Raw genomic sequence first — 16,302 nt, 5'->3', positions numbered from 1 at the left:
GAAACTGGGTAAAATTTGAGATACTTGGATCTTTTTCCAAGTTTATTCACTACTCAGAACTATTACTTAAAGTTGCCTTGGCCAATGCTTCAGTTTAATTTATGACAACTGTCACTGAAGGACATTTGCTTAGCATAAAGCTTATGTAATTCTACAAACTGAGATGTGCTCCTAGAACCCTTGTAAGGGCACTATCTTAGTTCTTTCTGGTACAAAATACTGTTTTCTTATCCTAACATTTTTATGTTCAGAGGGTAGGGATTTGAAGCTTAAGCTTTCTGATTAGTAGACTTCTGGATATTTGAATTTTCTGTGTGGAACGTTTGTGTGTAATGTCTTAATCTACAAAAAAATGAGTATTTTCCACTTTTTTTGGAAGTAGTTAATTAGGAAACAGTATTCTAACGCTCAGTAGTTTAATAACAGCCAATTACTTGTAGAAATATTTGCATAGTTTCTTTGCCATCATCCCTTCGCTGCACCCCTCCTAGCCTTGATAGCTTGGGTAAAATTGAAACTGATCCTATTTAATTTGTCTTGCTAGTTAAGCCAATACTAGCCCAGACCACAGGGCTGTTAGCCAAGCACCCAGTCTCCTGGGTGCCTGTAGAGAATGTACGTGTTTGGATGCATTTGCCTCTGGTATCAGTGCAAACCTTACGGAAGGAGTCTGTCTCGTTAAAAGGAAAGGTAGCTGGAAAGAGCAGACTTTTAAGCTATTATGAGCAGAAATACGAAGTATTAAAAAGCGAAAGAAGAAGAAAGAACCAAGGGAGAACTTGGCTGGCATTATGTCACTAACAGTTAGTTGCTTGTTTTTTCTGGAAACATTGAGAAATGGAAAAGAAATTTTTTGTAATGTCAGACTTTGTGCTCCTGTTACTGATGTGATGATGCCTTTAGACTTTATGCCAAAATTGCATTTTGTTTTCTTTTAAGGGTAGAATATGCATTTGTAAGTCTCTCTTGTCCACTGTCTGTCAAAGTACTGAATGATGGGAGACTTGACCATACTTGTACCTATTCAGTCAGAAGCTTTCTCAGTATTGTGTATAAATATTTTAAAACAATCTAAATAACATACGGGTTTAGAGAACTTGGAAAAATTGCATAGCTGGTAATTTTATTATTTGGAAATTAAGTATATTGAATTTTTGTGGTCCATTTGCTTATACATTTGCTTCAGAATAACAATTTTCATCACTTAAATGGTCTTGCCCTTTCTTTAGGAAAAGTAAATGAAGTAAAAAGGTAACAAATGTAAACATTCAAGTCTGGTATCTGATCCTCTTGAGTCTCTGTTACTGCCAAAGCCTTTACTTTTGTCTTGAAATGCAGTCGTATCCATTTAGAATGCTCTTTCAAAAATTATTTTCTGAACCTATTGAATTGACTTTTAATATTCCCCAAATCACTGATGTGTTGTGATACTTACAACAACTGAACTACTAGAGAACAGACGCTGGTGCCTAAGACGCTAAATCTGTCTTGCATCCTTAGGTTCTTGTGTTTATTTGTCCAAGGATGTGCCAGCAGACCAATAACGGAGTCTGCAGGTAGAGGCTAGGAGACATTCACATCCATAATGCTGGCAGGATGACCCACCAGAAGCCTGCCAGCATTATGGCTTGCAAATAATAATACTGAGTGGAGTTTGAGCAATGCACTTCCCAGGAAAGGGAGATGATGGAGGAGTGGTAGTAAAAAGCAGTGACTGCTAGAGCAGATTTATTTTTTTAACGTTTGGCTCCGTGGAATTGGACTGAACTACCCAGCACAACCTTGGATTTGTCTATACACAGCTGATGTCTTGCTTTTAGCTTTTTAGGGCAGCGAACGTACTTAGTTCTGTTTGTGGACACAAGGCAGGTTATGAAGCTGTTGTGTTTTAACCCTAGCCAGCAACTAAGCACCACACAGCTGCTCACTCACTCCCTGCCCTGGTGGGATGGGTGAGAAAATCGGAAGAGTAAAAGTGAGAAAACTCGTGGATTGAGATAAGAACTCAATAATTGAAATAAAATAGATAATTGATAATAAAATAGAAATAGTTTAATAATTGAAATAGAATAATAATAGTAATAACAATCAATTGTAATGTAAAGGAGAATAACAAAAAAGAGAGAAATAAAACCCAGGAAAAACAAGTGATGCAAATGAAAAACAATTGCTCCCCACCCACCGACTGATGCCCAGACTGTTCCTGAGCAGTGGTGGCCTCCCCAGCCAGCTTCCCCCAAGTTTATACACTTGAGCATGACATCATATAGTATGGAATATCCCTTTGGCCAGTTGGGGTCATCTGTCCTGGCTGTGTCCTCTCCCAGCTTCTTGGGAACCCCTGCCTTCCTACCGCCAGGCCAGTAGGAGAAGCTGAGAAGTCCTTGACTGCTTGGCAGCAACTAAAACATGAGTGTGTTATCAACATTAGTCTCATCCTAAATCCAAAACATAGCACTACGCCTGCTATTAGGAAGAAAATTAACTCTACCCCAGCCAAAACCAGGACAGAAGCTCAGGTCTCTGATCTGGTTTCCCAGATGCAGTCATGGTTGAAATAATGTAATACCTATTAACTGTGGTTTGGATTGTCTTTTATTTAAACAAATACTTCACATTGAATGCACACATAACTTCCATAGGTTGTTATAATGCAGAATATAATCTTTATGCTGAAATTAAGGTGGAAGATAACCTGGGAACTGCTGTGGGAGACTGAGGTTGGGGGATTAGGGAGGGGAGGCTCCAGTTTATTAAACAGCCTAATACTAGGTGGTCAGTAGCTATGTTCAGCTAGTCTACCTGTGTTGTACTTTTAGCCTAGCTATTGATAGCTTAGATTTCCATCTAGTTCACTGCAGAGTTACTGTACAAAGCCTCAGCTTTTGTTCTGGAGTCTGTGAAGATGACTTATGAGGTGTCATGCTTCAATTCAATTTGTTTGCATTTTCAGAAAGTTAGTTAATCAAGAGAAAATAAACTGTAGATAGTCAACCATCTGCAGATAGCTAGTTCATGAGGATACGTTCACTGTCCAGTGATATTCCTAAGAGGTCCATTCTGCAAAACAGAGAGATTTGAGGCTAGATCTATGTTTTGTTACTGTCCAGATTAAATGGATAAACAGGATGATGCTGTCTAGTTTGACGCAGGTTGCTTTTTCAAAGATTGGTACATTTGAGACTTACCTAGGTAAAATATTCCAAGCATCTTCTGGAGCCATGTCAACATCTGTCTCAGCTTCCTTTCTCAAGGCCTCTGTGACATGGAAAGGAACGCTGGCAATGAAAAAGTCAGTCTGCTCTATAAAGTTTCCTGGCGAGAGCTCTCATGGTAAATGTGTCTTGATTACAGGCATGCTTTTGACCGTTCTGCTGCTGCTATTGCTTCAGGCAGCTGAGACTGAGGACTTGGAATGTGCCGACACTCAAAGCTCTTCCAGGCTTATAATAGCCAACCTCTTTGGAAAATTACCTCATAAAAATCCCAGTGCAATCCAGCAAAAAGGGCAAAAAATCCCCTTCCTTTTAGGCATGGGCAAGCCAGCTCTTCTCATGCCTACGGTCAAAGACAAAGGAGTGCTTCCAGTATAGCATGTATTCTGGATGTGAATCTAGTCCAAAGGAAGAGGATGCTGTGGATACCTGGATGTGACAAATTTTCTTGTGCTGCATCTACTAAGACAGACTACTAAATATAATGAGCTTTGTATTTTCAATAGTGAACCAGGTTTCAGTTATTACAACAGTAATGGAAAATTGCCTATAATGAACATGTGAACTTCAGAGCCCAGAGATGTGGTTCAGGAGAGTCTGAGACGAATGTGTGTAGAATGCTTAAGGTTTTATCTCCTATGCTGAAATGGTACCCACAAACAAGCTTCTGTGATAAAACTATAGCACTTGCACACCTTTAGAAAAGGAATATAGTAAAAATAGCTAACTTAAAATTAGTCTTAAAGGAAGCATTTGCCCTGAAAAATGCGAGTACACCTATAAAAAACCTGTTCATAGTGATTGGGCTGGACAAATCTTGCCAATTTCTGTGACAACATAGCATGCATGAGAGATTTTTCCATGTTTGTGGGTACTTGGAAGAGCAACAGAGGCTTTTTGAGCCTTCACGCTCCAGCATGAACCCTTGTTCATTCCAAGCCTTCCATTGCACGTTATATTCGGAGTTAGTCCCATTTATTGGTGCTCCAGAAAACTTGGTAGTTGTAGCTCAGGCACTTTCACTGAAATACTCTGATAGAGAACACTGTCATTCTAGGAAGTGTGTTCAGCCTCCGAGAAAGTGATTTGAATATTAGAAAGCTGTAAAATCTCAGCAGGAGATGAGGAGGAGGAGGTTTGTAGGTGCCAAAAGGTTGGAGTGAAAAGTCTGTTCACAGCTTAATTCAGATTTTTTTTTTATTCAAAGGTTTATGTATAAATGTCTTTGAGCTCAGAACAACAAGAAGAAAAAAATTTAGTTCTGTGAAGCCTAGAGCCAGAGCTGTGTAGTTTTCTGTGTATATAATAGGAGTGTCATTCCAGTGGCCCGTATAAAAAAAAAAAAAAAAAGAACCAGGAAGGTGAAATTACAATGAAGCTTTCATTCCCTTCATGTTAACAAAGCAGACTTGCTGTTAGCAAGGCTCCATGCATCAGTGGAGAATGAACTGCCCTGGGGGACTATGTAAACATGGAATACAAATCTCACCATGCATAGGGATGGAGAACTGACATGTGTTTCAAGCGATGATGGATTGATGCTGGCAGGAAACACTTCCCTTGTGTGGAGCTTTTTACTGTTTGGAGAAGTACCATGATTAACTAATTGTTTTGTATAAAATGAAAAAACAAGCAAGCTCTAGCAGGTTTGATTGCATGGTAATTTCATGTATTGTATACCTGCTGTTATGATATATAACTAGGATAGGAAAGTGCAAATGTGCTGTTTTCATTAAACTCTATAAATGAGTGCAGTTCAAGAGGTACACTGTTGATCTGTAACCTATTAAAACTGCTTTGTGACTCAAATTTCCACCTCTATGAAAAGGACCTATTAATGCTTTTAGGGCTACTTGGAAGTTTGCATTTTGCAGGTCCCTTTTCAGTGCAAGTTGTGTCATCTTATTTTTCAAGGCAATGTCTTCAATGAGTCTGTAGCAAGTCCTGAATATATACTTACTTTTTTTTTTAAGAATTCACAAGCTATATCCTTATTTTATTCCCTTTCCCTGTCTTTATGCCTTCTTTCAAGATAAAATTCCTTAATGTTTTTCATTACTGACTAGAATCTTCAAAGGAATTTTAGTTTCCATTGGAAAGAAGTTACATTATCCAGCCCTCACTGTAATGAAATGTTGTGTGATAGAGCTTTGTAATTTGCTACTACTTCTTATGCGATGTTACCAAATCTGTCTACCTCCCAAAGGCAGTAGAGTTACTTGAGTGTATGTGGTTCTATGGGGTTTATGAGGAATGGTCTTTTCCCATAGTTTTGTCCGTAGTAATACGAAAAAACAGGCATCCGTTTTGAAGTTTGGCAGGCAGGTTTTTCCTAAGAAGTCATCGTCACTTTTACGCTTAAGCTATCTGTGTAAGCATTCCTTCAAAGTTTCCAAGCTTTTATATTTCCACTGACATTCTATAAATGTTGGCTGAACATGACTGATAGGAACTTGTGATGGAATGGGTCCTGCAAGTGTAACTATAGTGACATGGAGAGGGCAGGACACAGATGATGCATTCAAAAGTTTATAAGATACAGAGACTCTTAAATTATTTTGAACTTGGTTAAAATACTTTCTGTCTCAAATGCTGGTCTAACATTTGTTCATTTAAAGTTCTAGTGTATTTTCAACAGAGGTTTAAAATGTAGCATGTTGCACAAGTCCCAGACAAAATTATCATCATGTTTAATTACACAGTTGTGTTATCTTGTCCACAGGACTCTCGTTATGTGTAATTACAGACTATTATAATAATTAATGCATGTTAACTTTGAATAATTATGACACAGACAAGTTTAATTCTTCTGTTTGTTAACAGGGATTAGCTTTGCATTTGTTAATGCCCTTTTTTTGAACTATAGTATGCGTACACATGTGCAGTAATGTGGTGAGGAATGCTATTGTATTCGTACAGTGCAGTTTAGATGTCTGTTGACACATTTTGGGGGATTGTGGTACTCCTTTTAATTTGTTTTGAATATCATTCTTTGTGGTAAGTTCTGTTTTCACCAATTCCATATAAAATTCATAATCTTTCTTAATTTTATGAAATGCTATGCTTCCTTTGAAGTTATTCTGTGTCTATAACAGTCACTGAGGAGAACTGCCTTTTTGGATACTTGTTCTGTGCAGTGCAGTTGGTCTGGCTGAAGCTTCTTCGTTTTACTTTAGTTTACATCTCTGCTTGTATTTTCAGTTCAAATCCACGCCGAGTAAGAATGTGTCAGTGGTGGGCTGGATGGTCATGATGGCAGATGACCCTGAGCATCCAGATCTCTTCTTATTGACTGATTCTGAGAAGGGTGAGCAATGCTAGCACCAAGAGGGCAATGATTCCCAAAATAAACATTTGCTTTGAGGTATTCATAAGCAACTAAATGAAATGGGAAGGATGTTACCTTTCACTTACTCAGCTGCCCTCCAGTGTGTCATGTTTGCCTTTGGAATGCTATGGGAACAATCAGTGGAGAATCCTTAGAGTTTTCATTAAGTTCTAAGAACTCTCCAAACTCTAAGAAATCCACATGTGATTTTTATTGGAAGTATTCATCTGCATTCTTTTAAACTATATTTAGACCACTCAGAGGCATTTTCACATACGTGAAAATGTAAGTAACAATAAACCAAAAAGTTCAATATTCAGCTAACACTAGGTGCTTGACCAGTCCCTTCTCTCCAGATGAAAAACAAAACCCAAACTAAACCATCTGTTCAAATGTAGCACTATTACCAGGAAAAAAAACCCCAAGAGATCTTGACTATTTTGCAAAGAAGCTTTGATTTCTGTTACTCCACCGTAGTGCCCTGGTTTCAGTTTAAACTGTGAAGAAATTGTTACTTTTCCAGAGCACTTCAAACTATGTATGAAGAGCATCATTAGCAGTTCTGATAAAGGAGCTTCACATTATTTACTGCTTTGTCTACTTCAAATCTTAGTACATTTTATTTCCAAGCATCTGTGCTTGTGCCACTGATACAGTCATGTAAATTATAACTGCTTATCAGCTTAAACTTGGCAACAGCAATCTGAAATGTTTTTGTAATACTTGGCCTTTCTGAACCCAGGCAAGCACTGTATAACACCGGACACTGAAAATACTTGTCTGAAATATATAAATATGCTTAGGAACAATTTTCAAATATTTTCAAATACAGCTTTCTAGAGTGTATTTCAGTGCTATCTTGCACTTCATTAAGAAATGATGAAATTATGTTATAAACAAATTGTAACAATAGCAGTCAAAAAACCCCAAAACATTTTTGTTGTATGGTTCTGAGAAATGTTTTGTTCTTTCCTAGTTGACACCAGTGTTAGTTGAAATCTAGAATGTTGGAAAGGAAGACAGGCGAGCTGAGACTTCTCTCGCACTAGGTCAAACAATTAAGTTGCGCTTATGCCAGACGCAGTGTAAAGTTATATGAATGTTCTGCTATTAAATCTTCTTAAAGTTATTTGAATATGGGTAGGATTTAAGTATATAAAATTGTTTGTGTTTATCAGGTTTTTTCCTATCTTTCTTACTTAGGAAATTCATATAAATTTCAAGCTGGAAACAGAATGAATGCAATGCTGTGGTTTAAACACCTGAGTGCTGCCTGCCAAAGCAACAGACAACAGGTGAGAGCAAGACATTGAAAAGGGATGTGAAAGAGATAAGAGCTGAGAACTGATAGATCTTCTGGGTGACCGAGCTGTAACTGATTGTTTTGTATGAAGAACAATCTGCTCTGAGCAGCCTCTGCATTGATTTCACATGCTTATTGATTTGCCTTAGCTTTCCTGTTTGTCTCTTTGTAAACAAGTCCTCAGAGCTTCTGTAGTAGTGAAGAAAGATTTGGGGCTATCTTGAGGCTCATTTAAAGCAGTTGGGAAAATGGAAGAAATGCTCTTAAAATACCTGTCCAAGTGGCAGTATTTTTGTCATTGCCTATTTTAAAGAGGCTATTTTACAGTTATATAAAAAGCTGTAAACTGTAGCATTCGATATCAATTCCAGATAACTCTCCTGTAGTGCCATTTTGTCAGGTCTTGGGCACGCATGCTTTCTGTTGTTTGCGTGTATTTCTAAAATATATTAAAAAATAGCTTAGTCCTGGGTACATTCAATAGACTTTGAAAGCAAAGGTAGAATTTTCAATGAATCAAAAAGGAAGATAAGACTACTCCAACCCCTATTAAATTCAGTTCCCATACAAATTCTTACTTGACCTTTTTCATTAGCAATATCCTTTTTAAGTTACCACTTTGTCTTCCTGAAATCTCCCTTTTCCTTTGCACATTTGTTTATGGAGTTCTCAAAGTAAAAGACTAACGAATTTCAAGGTGAAACAAAAGAACTTTTCCAGATCCTTCCGTGCTTTCTTGTTCAGTTCTGCTTCTGAGAGAAATCTAAGGAGTAAGGAGGGTTGCAGAACCTCCCTTGAAAGTATCTGAGATGGTGCAAAGGAGAGGAAATTGTGTTCCTGGCTGTAGAAGGTGGGAATAGTAGCAACTAGCAGCAAAGAGTTTGCAAGAAAGTGGTGACTGCCAGGCAGGCCCAAAAACTGCCCTCTGAGGACAGCTTTTGTTCAATAAGGCTTAACAATACAATTTAATGCAAACTTGTTTAAAGCATTCAGCCCCTAGTTTGTGCAAAGCAGCAAGCTTGAGGATTTTGGCAGGGTTTCCTTTGGAAAATATGACAGCAAGGTGAAGATAAGTAGGAGATTTTAAAAGGGAAAAAAAAGGAGGATTAATAAAAAACCCCTACCACTGAAAACAGAACCCCTACTACCATGATTTGTTGCATATTTTCTGTTTTCTGGCATGTTGTGTAGTAGTGCTATATGGGTTCTTGGCAGCGTAGTTGCTCCCCCAGAAGTAGCAGCACTTCACACAAACATCAAGTTACAAAGGTTGGTTTACCAAATGAGTAAAAAAAAAAAAAAAAATCCTGTAAAATTTTTCTCTCGAGCATGATTTGACTCTAGAACAGCGCTTTTGCTAGAGAGATGCCTTGTGGTACTGTTTAAAATGGAAGATCTGGTTTACTTGCTAACAGTATGACTGCCCAAGAAAGACTGGATGTTTAAATGTGTTTTCATAGAACCATAGAATGGTTCAGGTTGGAAGGAACCTCAAAGATCATCTAGTTCCAACCCCACTGCTGTGGGCAGGGACACCCTCCACTAGACCACGATGCCCAAAGCCTCATCCAGCCTGGTCTTAAACACTTCCAGGGATGGGACATCCACAACCTCTCTGGGCAACCAGTACCTCACCACTCTAACAGGGAAGAATTTATTTCTAACATCTAATCTAAATCGACCCTCCTTCAGCTTAAACCCATTCCCCCTTGGCCTGTCACTACACTCCCTGATAAACAGTCCCTCACCGTCTTTCCTGTAGGCCCCCTTCAGGTACTGGTAAGCCGCAATTAGATCTCCCCGGAGCCTTCTTTTCTCCAGGCTGAACAACCCCAACTCTCTCAGCCTGTCCTCACAGGAGAGGTGCTCCAGCCCTCTGATCACCTTCGTGGCCCTCCTCTGGACTCGTTCTAACAGCTCGATGTCTCTCCTGTAGTGGGGCCCCCAGAGCTGGATGCAGTACTCCAGGTGGGGTCTCACAAGAGCAGAGTAGAGGGGCAGGATCACCTCCCTCGACCTGCTGGTCACACCTCTTTTGATGCAGCCCAGGACACAGTTGGCTTTCTGGGCTGCAGGCACACACTGCTGGCTCATGTTGAGCTTCTCATCAATCAATACCCCCAAGTCCTTCTCCTCAGGGCTGCTTTCAATCCATTCCTCGCCCAGCCTATAGTTGTGCTTGGGATTGTGCCAACCCACGTGCAGGACCTTGCACTTGGCCTTGTCGAACTTCATGTGGTTCACACGGGCCTGTCAAGGTCCCTCTGGATGGCATCGCTTCTGTCCAGCGTGTCGACCACACCACAGAGCTTGGTGTCGTCAGCAAATTTGCTGAGGGTGCACTCGATCCCATTGTCCATGTCGCTGACAAAGATGTTGAACAGTGCCAGTCCCAGTACTGACCCCTGAGGAACGCCACTTGTCACCATTTTCCACTTGGACATTGAGCCGTTGACCACAACTCTTTGAGTGTGACCATCCAGCCAATTCCTTATCCACGGCGTGGTCCATCCATCGAATCCGTGTCTCCAATTTAGACACAAGGATGTCCTGCAGGACAGTGTCAAATGCCTTGCACAAGTCCAGGTAGACGACGTCAGTTGCCCTTCCCTTATCCACCGACGCCGTAACCTCATCATAGAAGGCCACCAAGTTTGTCAGGCAAGATTTGCCCTTAGTGAAGCAGTGTTGGCTGTCACCAATCACCTCCTTGTTTTCCATGTGCCTGTGCATAGTCTCCAGGAGGGTCTGCTCCATAATCTTGCCAGGCATGGAGGTGAGACTGACCGGCCTGTAGTTCCCTGGGTCTTCCTTTTTTCCCTTCTTAAAAATGGGGGTTATGTTCCCCCTCTTCCAGTTGGTGGGAACTTCGCCGGATTGCGAGGACTTCTCAAATATGATGGCGAGTGGCCTGGCCACTTCATCCGCCAGTTCCCTCAAGACCCATGGATGCAACTCATCAGGTCCCATGGACTTGTGTACCTTCAAGTTCCTTAGATATTCTCGAACCTGATCTTCTCCTACAGTGGGTGGTTCTGCATTCTCCAGTCTCTGCCTTCTGCAACCTGGGCAGTGTGGCTCAAGCATTTGCCAGTGAAGACTGTGGCAAAGAAGTTGTTGAGTACCTCAGCCTTCTCCATATCCTGGGTAACCAGGTCACCCGTTTCATTCCAGAGGGGACCTGCATTTTCCCTCGTCCTCCTTTTATCACTGACATACCTATAGAAGCTTTTCTTGTTGTCCTTGACATCCCTGGCCAGACTAATTTCTATCAGGGCTTTGGCTTTCCTAACCTGCTCCCTGGCTGCTCGGACAGTTTCTCTGTATTCCTCCCAAGCTGCCTGCCCTTGCTTCCACCCTCTGTAGGCTTCCTTTTTTTGTTTGACTTTGCCCAGGAGCTCCTTGTTCATCCACGGGGGCCTCTTGGTGGTTTTGCTTGACTTCCTCTTTGTTGGGATGCATCGCTCCTGAGCTTGGAGGAGGTGACCCTTGAGTATTAGCCAGCTGTCTTGGGCCTCTGTTCCTTCCAGGACTTTGTCCCATGGTATTCTACCAAGCAGACCCCTGAAGAGGCCAAAGTGTGCTCTCCTGAAGTCCAGAGCTTGCTGTGCACCCTCCTCACTGCCCTGAGGATCCTGAATTCCAACATTTCATGGTCACTGCAGCCAAGGCTGCCCTTGAGCTTGACATCCCCTACCAGGCTCTCCTTATTGGTGAGAAGAAGGTCCAGTATGGCACCTCTCCTCATGGGCTCCTCTATCACTTGGAGGAGAAAGTTGTCATCAACACATTCTAGGAACTTCCTGGATTGCTTGCGCTCAGCTGTGTTGTCCCTCCAACAGCTGTGTCAGGGTAGTTGAATTCCCCATAAGGACCAGGGCTTGTGAGCGTGAGGCTGCTCCTGTCTGCCTATAGAGGGCTTCATCTGCTCGGTCCCCCTGGTCAGGTGGCCTGTAGCAGACCCCTGCTATGATGTCCCCTGCCCCAGCCCTCCCTTTAATCCTGACCCATAGGCTCTTGCCTGGCTCCTCATCCATCCCCAGGTGGAGCTCCGTGCACTCCAGCTGGTCATTGACATAGAGGGCGACGCCCCCTCCTCATCTGCCCTGCCTGTCCTTCTTAAAGAGCCTGTAGATAGAGTCTAGACACCTACCCAGTTGAATAATATTGGGAACCATTTAAATAGATACTATTTTTAATTTTAATGGTGGAACTTTAGCCCTGTTGATCGTTCTTGGACCTAAGTGGTAAATGCGAAGCAAGAAATCCTTGCTTCAAAGCCACCCAAACTGGATATTTATTGAGAGTCATCAGGAATGTGGTGGCTTTTTAATAACCTGAGTAAACAAGAGATGTTGCTGTCAGGCAAATTCCTGATGGAGAGAAAATGGGGATGTAAACTAATGTAATGCAAACTAGCTTTAATCTTCATGAAAGGGAGTGATGTCTGCAGCAGGCATTCAGGTTTCCTATGGGAAAAGCCCAGGCAAGTGTTTATGCCTCGTTTTTTTAAATTAGTCTTAAAAATACTAGAGGGCCAACATCAATCACTAACCTGTGTGCCAAGAATTCTCTAGCTGGGACTCAAGTGAGAAGGTTCTGCTTGTGTAGTTCAGTGCTGAGATTTATCATGTTAAGGTTGTTTTGCTGACAACTTAAATCTTAAATGTCATCAAAATTAAGAAGATCTATGGCCATATAATAAAATTATAAACCATGCAGCAGTTTAATATTTTGGTTATACCTGGGTTTTCTACAGCTCTTAAGTATATTTGTACTGCTGAATGATAGTTGCATGCCTCCTCCCCTTTTTTTGAGACAGTAGTGTTAATGATCTGCATTAAAACAGGTGGCTCGTCTGTGAAACAGTGGAATAAGTAGCTACTACTCAAAGTAAAATCTGCTATCATTTATATTTTTGTTTCCAGGTTCCTGCCAACTTGATGACCTTTGAATAATAGGCTAATTCAAAACAAACAAAAAGAACAGTTTGAACCATCTCATAATTGAGAACGAGGTCCTGATGAAAAATGTGCCAGCTGTATTTTGTGCCAGAACAGAGCCTGTCAACTCGATCTCTGAACTCTGGAGCCCTGAACAAAACCACTAATGGTGGGGGATAGAGTCCCCCAAATTAAAAATGGAGTTGCAACATGAATTGCCATGGACCATGCTTCGTTATATTCTCTGAACTGACCTGTGGAAACCACTGCCTTAAAGAATGAAAGGAAAAACAACATGAAACACCAAATAGTGTGTGTGAAACTTCTGGCGGTGCTGTGCTTGAGTTAAATAGATTGTAGCTAGTTTGAGTTTCTTTTAACTTTATACTAATTTTGAAAATAACTCACCTTTTTAGGCATTCTTAAGAAAACAAGTAAACTGGTATTTAAGAGTTGTATCAAAAGCTATGTATGAACCAGGTAAAAGAGGTACTACATGTTCTAGAGATGTTGTTTAGACTATACCAGGAGCTCTCGATGGGAGCTTGTCCCAGGCACGCTTAGCCTGGAGCAATGTTATTTCTCTCTGAGCTACAAGTATAAGAAATGTAACAACTGCAAGTTTAAAACAGTGCTAAGCTTGCAAACCTTAGTACTGTATGGGAGCAATATTCCCTATGAGCAGCACAAAGGCTGAGCACTTAGGCACCAAAAATTGTTTTGGTACGTTGTTACCTAATTCCTGGTTAAAAACGTAGTTCATGTGTCTTGGGGGGGTCGGGGTATGCGTGTGGAAGAGACAAAACTGAAAGCACTGTTGGGTTAGAACTGAGTGTTTTCTTCCCATTTGTTTCTACACCTGTCACTCTCCTACGTACAAAGGTTGAATGACAAAAAACCCCCCAACATCTGGGTATAGCTCACTGAGACATTTTACTTCTCTGGGTGTCTGTTAATTATCAGTTAGGGACCACTGTTAGTGTGTGGTGTTTCATAATATCACTGAAGATCTACATTTTAAAAAGATAGAGGCACAATTTCAAGCCTTCATGTTCTCATTTGGCAATAACTGATTTTAGTATCTGTCCTGGTCAAAGTAGTTGACATTGTGTGGTATTGATAACATGGCCTAAAGCAGACCTTCCATACAGAAGCTCTTTTGATCTTCAGGCAAATAATTAATTTATTAGAAGGTAGGATAACCTAAGGAGAGAAAAGGTGTGGGACTATCAAAATTCCATCCTTGACAGGAATAATTCTTGGTCACTGAAATTACTCACAGAGAAAAATACTATGCTTGTAAAAGGGAGCCATGCTTTATATGTGTGTTTTTTGCTTAAGACTTTGATTCTTGCTTTATTTGGGTTTCCTTGACGTCACCTAAATACAGTTTCCTGGATGATTAGTCTTTCTTTGATCTTCAAAAATATGATCTTTGTAAAGCAAGGGAACATTGTCCAAAATATGACTCCGATATCAGAACTTTGAAGTCTGTGAAAAAGTAGTAACTGTTCCATTGACATTGTGGTTTAGTGGCCATAAATACGTTTGCAGATTCCACCATGAATACTCCTTTTTAAAAAAAAAACAAGCTACCTACTACCAGTCTGTGGCAGTTCTCTGACTATCTAATAAAGGTTTCTACTAGTAGTGATTATTTTGCAAATGTACAGTTTGTTTATTGCATCTGAGTAGAAGCCTGTAAATTCACTTTTGGATGTTTTCCAGAGTCAAATTGATCTCTTAATGGAAATGATTAATTTCTGGGGGGCAAAAAAGAAGGATAATCCATTCTCACAGTAAAAAAAAAAAAAAACATACCAAAAAAACCAACAACAAAACACAAAAAATTCAACTACTTGGTGATGTAAAGGGTAATAGGCCGGTTTATGTTTCCAAGAATTGTTCTTGTGAATTGGCTCTTGGTAGAAAGCAAACAGTAGAAGGATGCTTCTGTCACAATTACACCACAAGCACTGTGGGAATTTGTGTCCCTTTGCAATTTATTTGTTGTTGTTTTGATGGGGAATGAATAGTCTGTTCTGATCCTGAAGCCATGTATTTTGGGAAGAGGTTTGCTTGTGCTGAATCCCTCTGCAATTTACACGTCTCCCAAGTTTGCCCATGTTGGGTGTATAGTAAAGACAACATCTTCATAGCCAGCAGTGTTACTGTAGTAGACTTTGCACAACTTTAGTTTTGTTTTTTGTTTGTTTGGTTTTTTTTATTATTTTAAAAATTACTTACTGTGTCTTTCTTCTCACCAACTAAGTGTTTTTTAACAATGTGTGTACGTTTTTAAGGATTGTGGATAATAGCCTGTGGATTTTGAATTTTTAAATAAGCTATTACAGGTTCATTGCAACATAACTTTATCTGTTCTTCTGTTAGTGAAAGGAAACATGCAACTGGGAGCCATAGCCTGACATCACACAGCTTTGCTAAAGACAGAGCCAGGTCAGAAGATGTCGTTTATTATTGGGTTTTTGTATTTTTCCAGCTGTTTTGAGTTAGGGTTTTATGGTAGGAAGATGGTGGGGAAAACAGTTCACAAATCATCATTTGATTTGGTAACAGCGAATTGTTGCTGTTACCAACTCTCATAGTTCTTAGGCCTCCTGCTCTTCTTGGGTTTTCTCTCCTCAGATATGCTGTTTTTCATGGGAGAGATTGAATATTGTGGGAGGAGTTTCTTAAAATGTGTAACCAGAATAACTGGAGTGATTAATGACAACACAGAAAACATTGTTGGCACTTGTTACAATTACTAGTTCAGTGCTTTCCTATTGTTTATCTCCTATTTAGCCACATAGTCCTACAGGGCAACACAGAAATACTGAAATCTTGCATATCTTGAGAGAAATGGTGCTCAGACAGAGGCGGAGGTCTTGTTCCTTGAGGAAAAGCTGCCTCAGCTAAGCTTTGGAAACACTTGGACAAATCAAATACACTCTAAAGAAATGTAGTAATATTCCTTTTTTTTAAAAAAAAAAGGGTTAAAAAATATAAATAATCAAAACCAATGCTGACTAAATGAGGACAGCAACAAGCTCATGGTATTCAGGTAAGACTGTCATCCAGACTACTTCAGAGAGTTGGCAGTTTCTCTTTGATTTTGATTTTTAATGTATTGCTCTAATTCTTTTTAATAACTGCTGAAATACTTCAGCTAATATTTGTCACTTTATTTCTTAATGTTTTGATTTTCAAAACTAAAGGTGCCCCTTACAGTTCCCTGATTTGGAGGCATGTGAGCAAAAAGTACTCAGAGTAGATCTTCATAGCAAGACTTCACACACAAATGTTCGTTACCTGCTGACTGCTAACCACCTTGTTAGCTAAGCTACCAGCCTGGGGAAAGATTGAACAACAGGGAATGCCTGCGTTATGAAATCGGTGCGATGCATTAGAAATACCTAACGTTGCACTGGTTGTTGAATACTTACTGCTACCTTTTTATCTTTCTAACTTAATCCATCCTAGTTTTTCTATTCCGGTGTTCTTAGAAAGCGA

General features: G+C 40.2%; 1 protein-coding gene across 7 annotated transcripts in view; it reads left to right on the top strand.

Moving 5' to 3' along the window:
• RALGPS2 (Ral GEF with PH domain and SH3 binding motif 2) overlaps positions 1–15,768 on the top strand; it is a 136,714-nt gene extending 120,946 nt beyond the window's left edge. For all 7 annotated transcript variants that reach the window (XM_075760449.1, XM_075760448.1, XM_075760447.1 and 4 more), the window contains 3 exons: positions 6,417–6,522; positions 7,747–7,838; positions 12,775–15,768. In XM_075760449.1, the coding sequence (XP_075616564.1) occupies positions 6,417–6,522; positions 7,747–7,838; positions 12,775–12,804 (228 nt within the window). In that variant the 3' untranslated portion in view covers positions 12,805–15,768. The remainder of the gene's footprint in view (positions 1–6,416; positions 6,523–7,746; positions 7,839–12,774) is intronic.
• Positions 15,769–16,302: the final 534 nt, after the last annotated feature.

This window comes from Balearica regulorum, chromosome 8 (assembly GCF_011004875.1).
Source record: "Balearica regulorum gibbericeps isolate bBalReg1 chromosome 8, bBalReg1.pri, whole genome shotgun sequence".
NCBI lineage: Eukaryota > Metazoa > Chordata > Aves > Gruiformes > Gruidae > Balearica > Balearica regulorum.
This window is presented reverse-complemented; position numbering and strand designations above follow the sequence as displayed.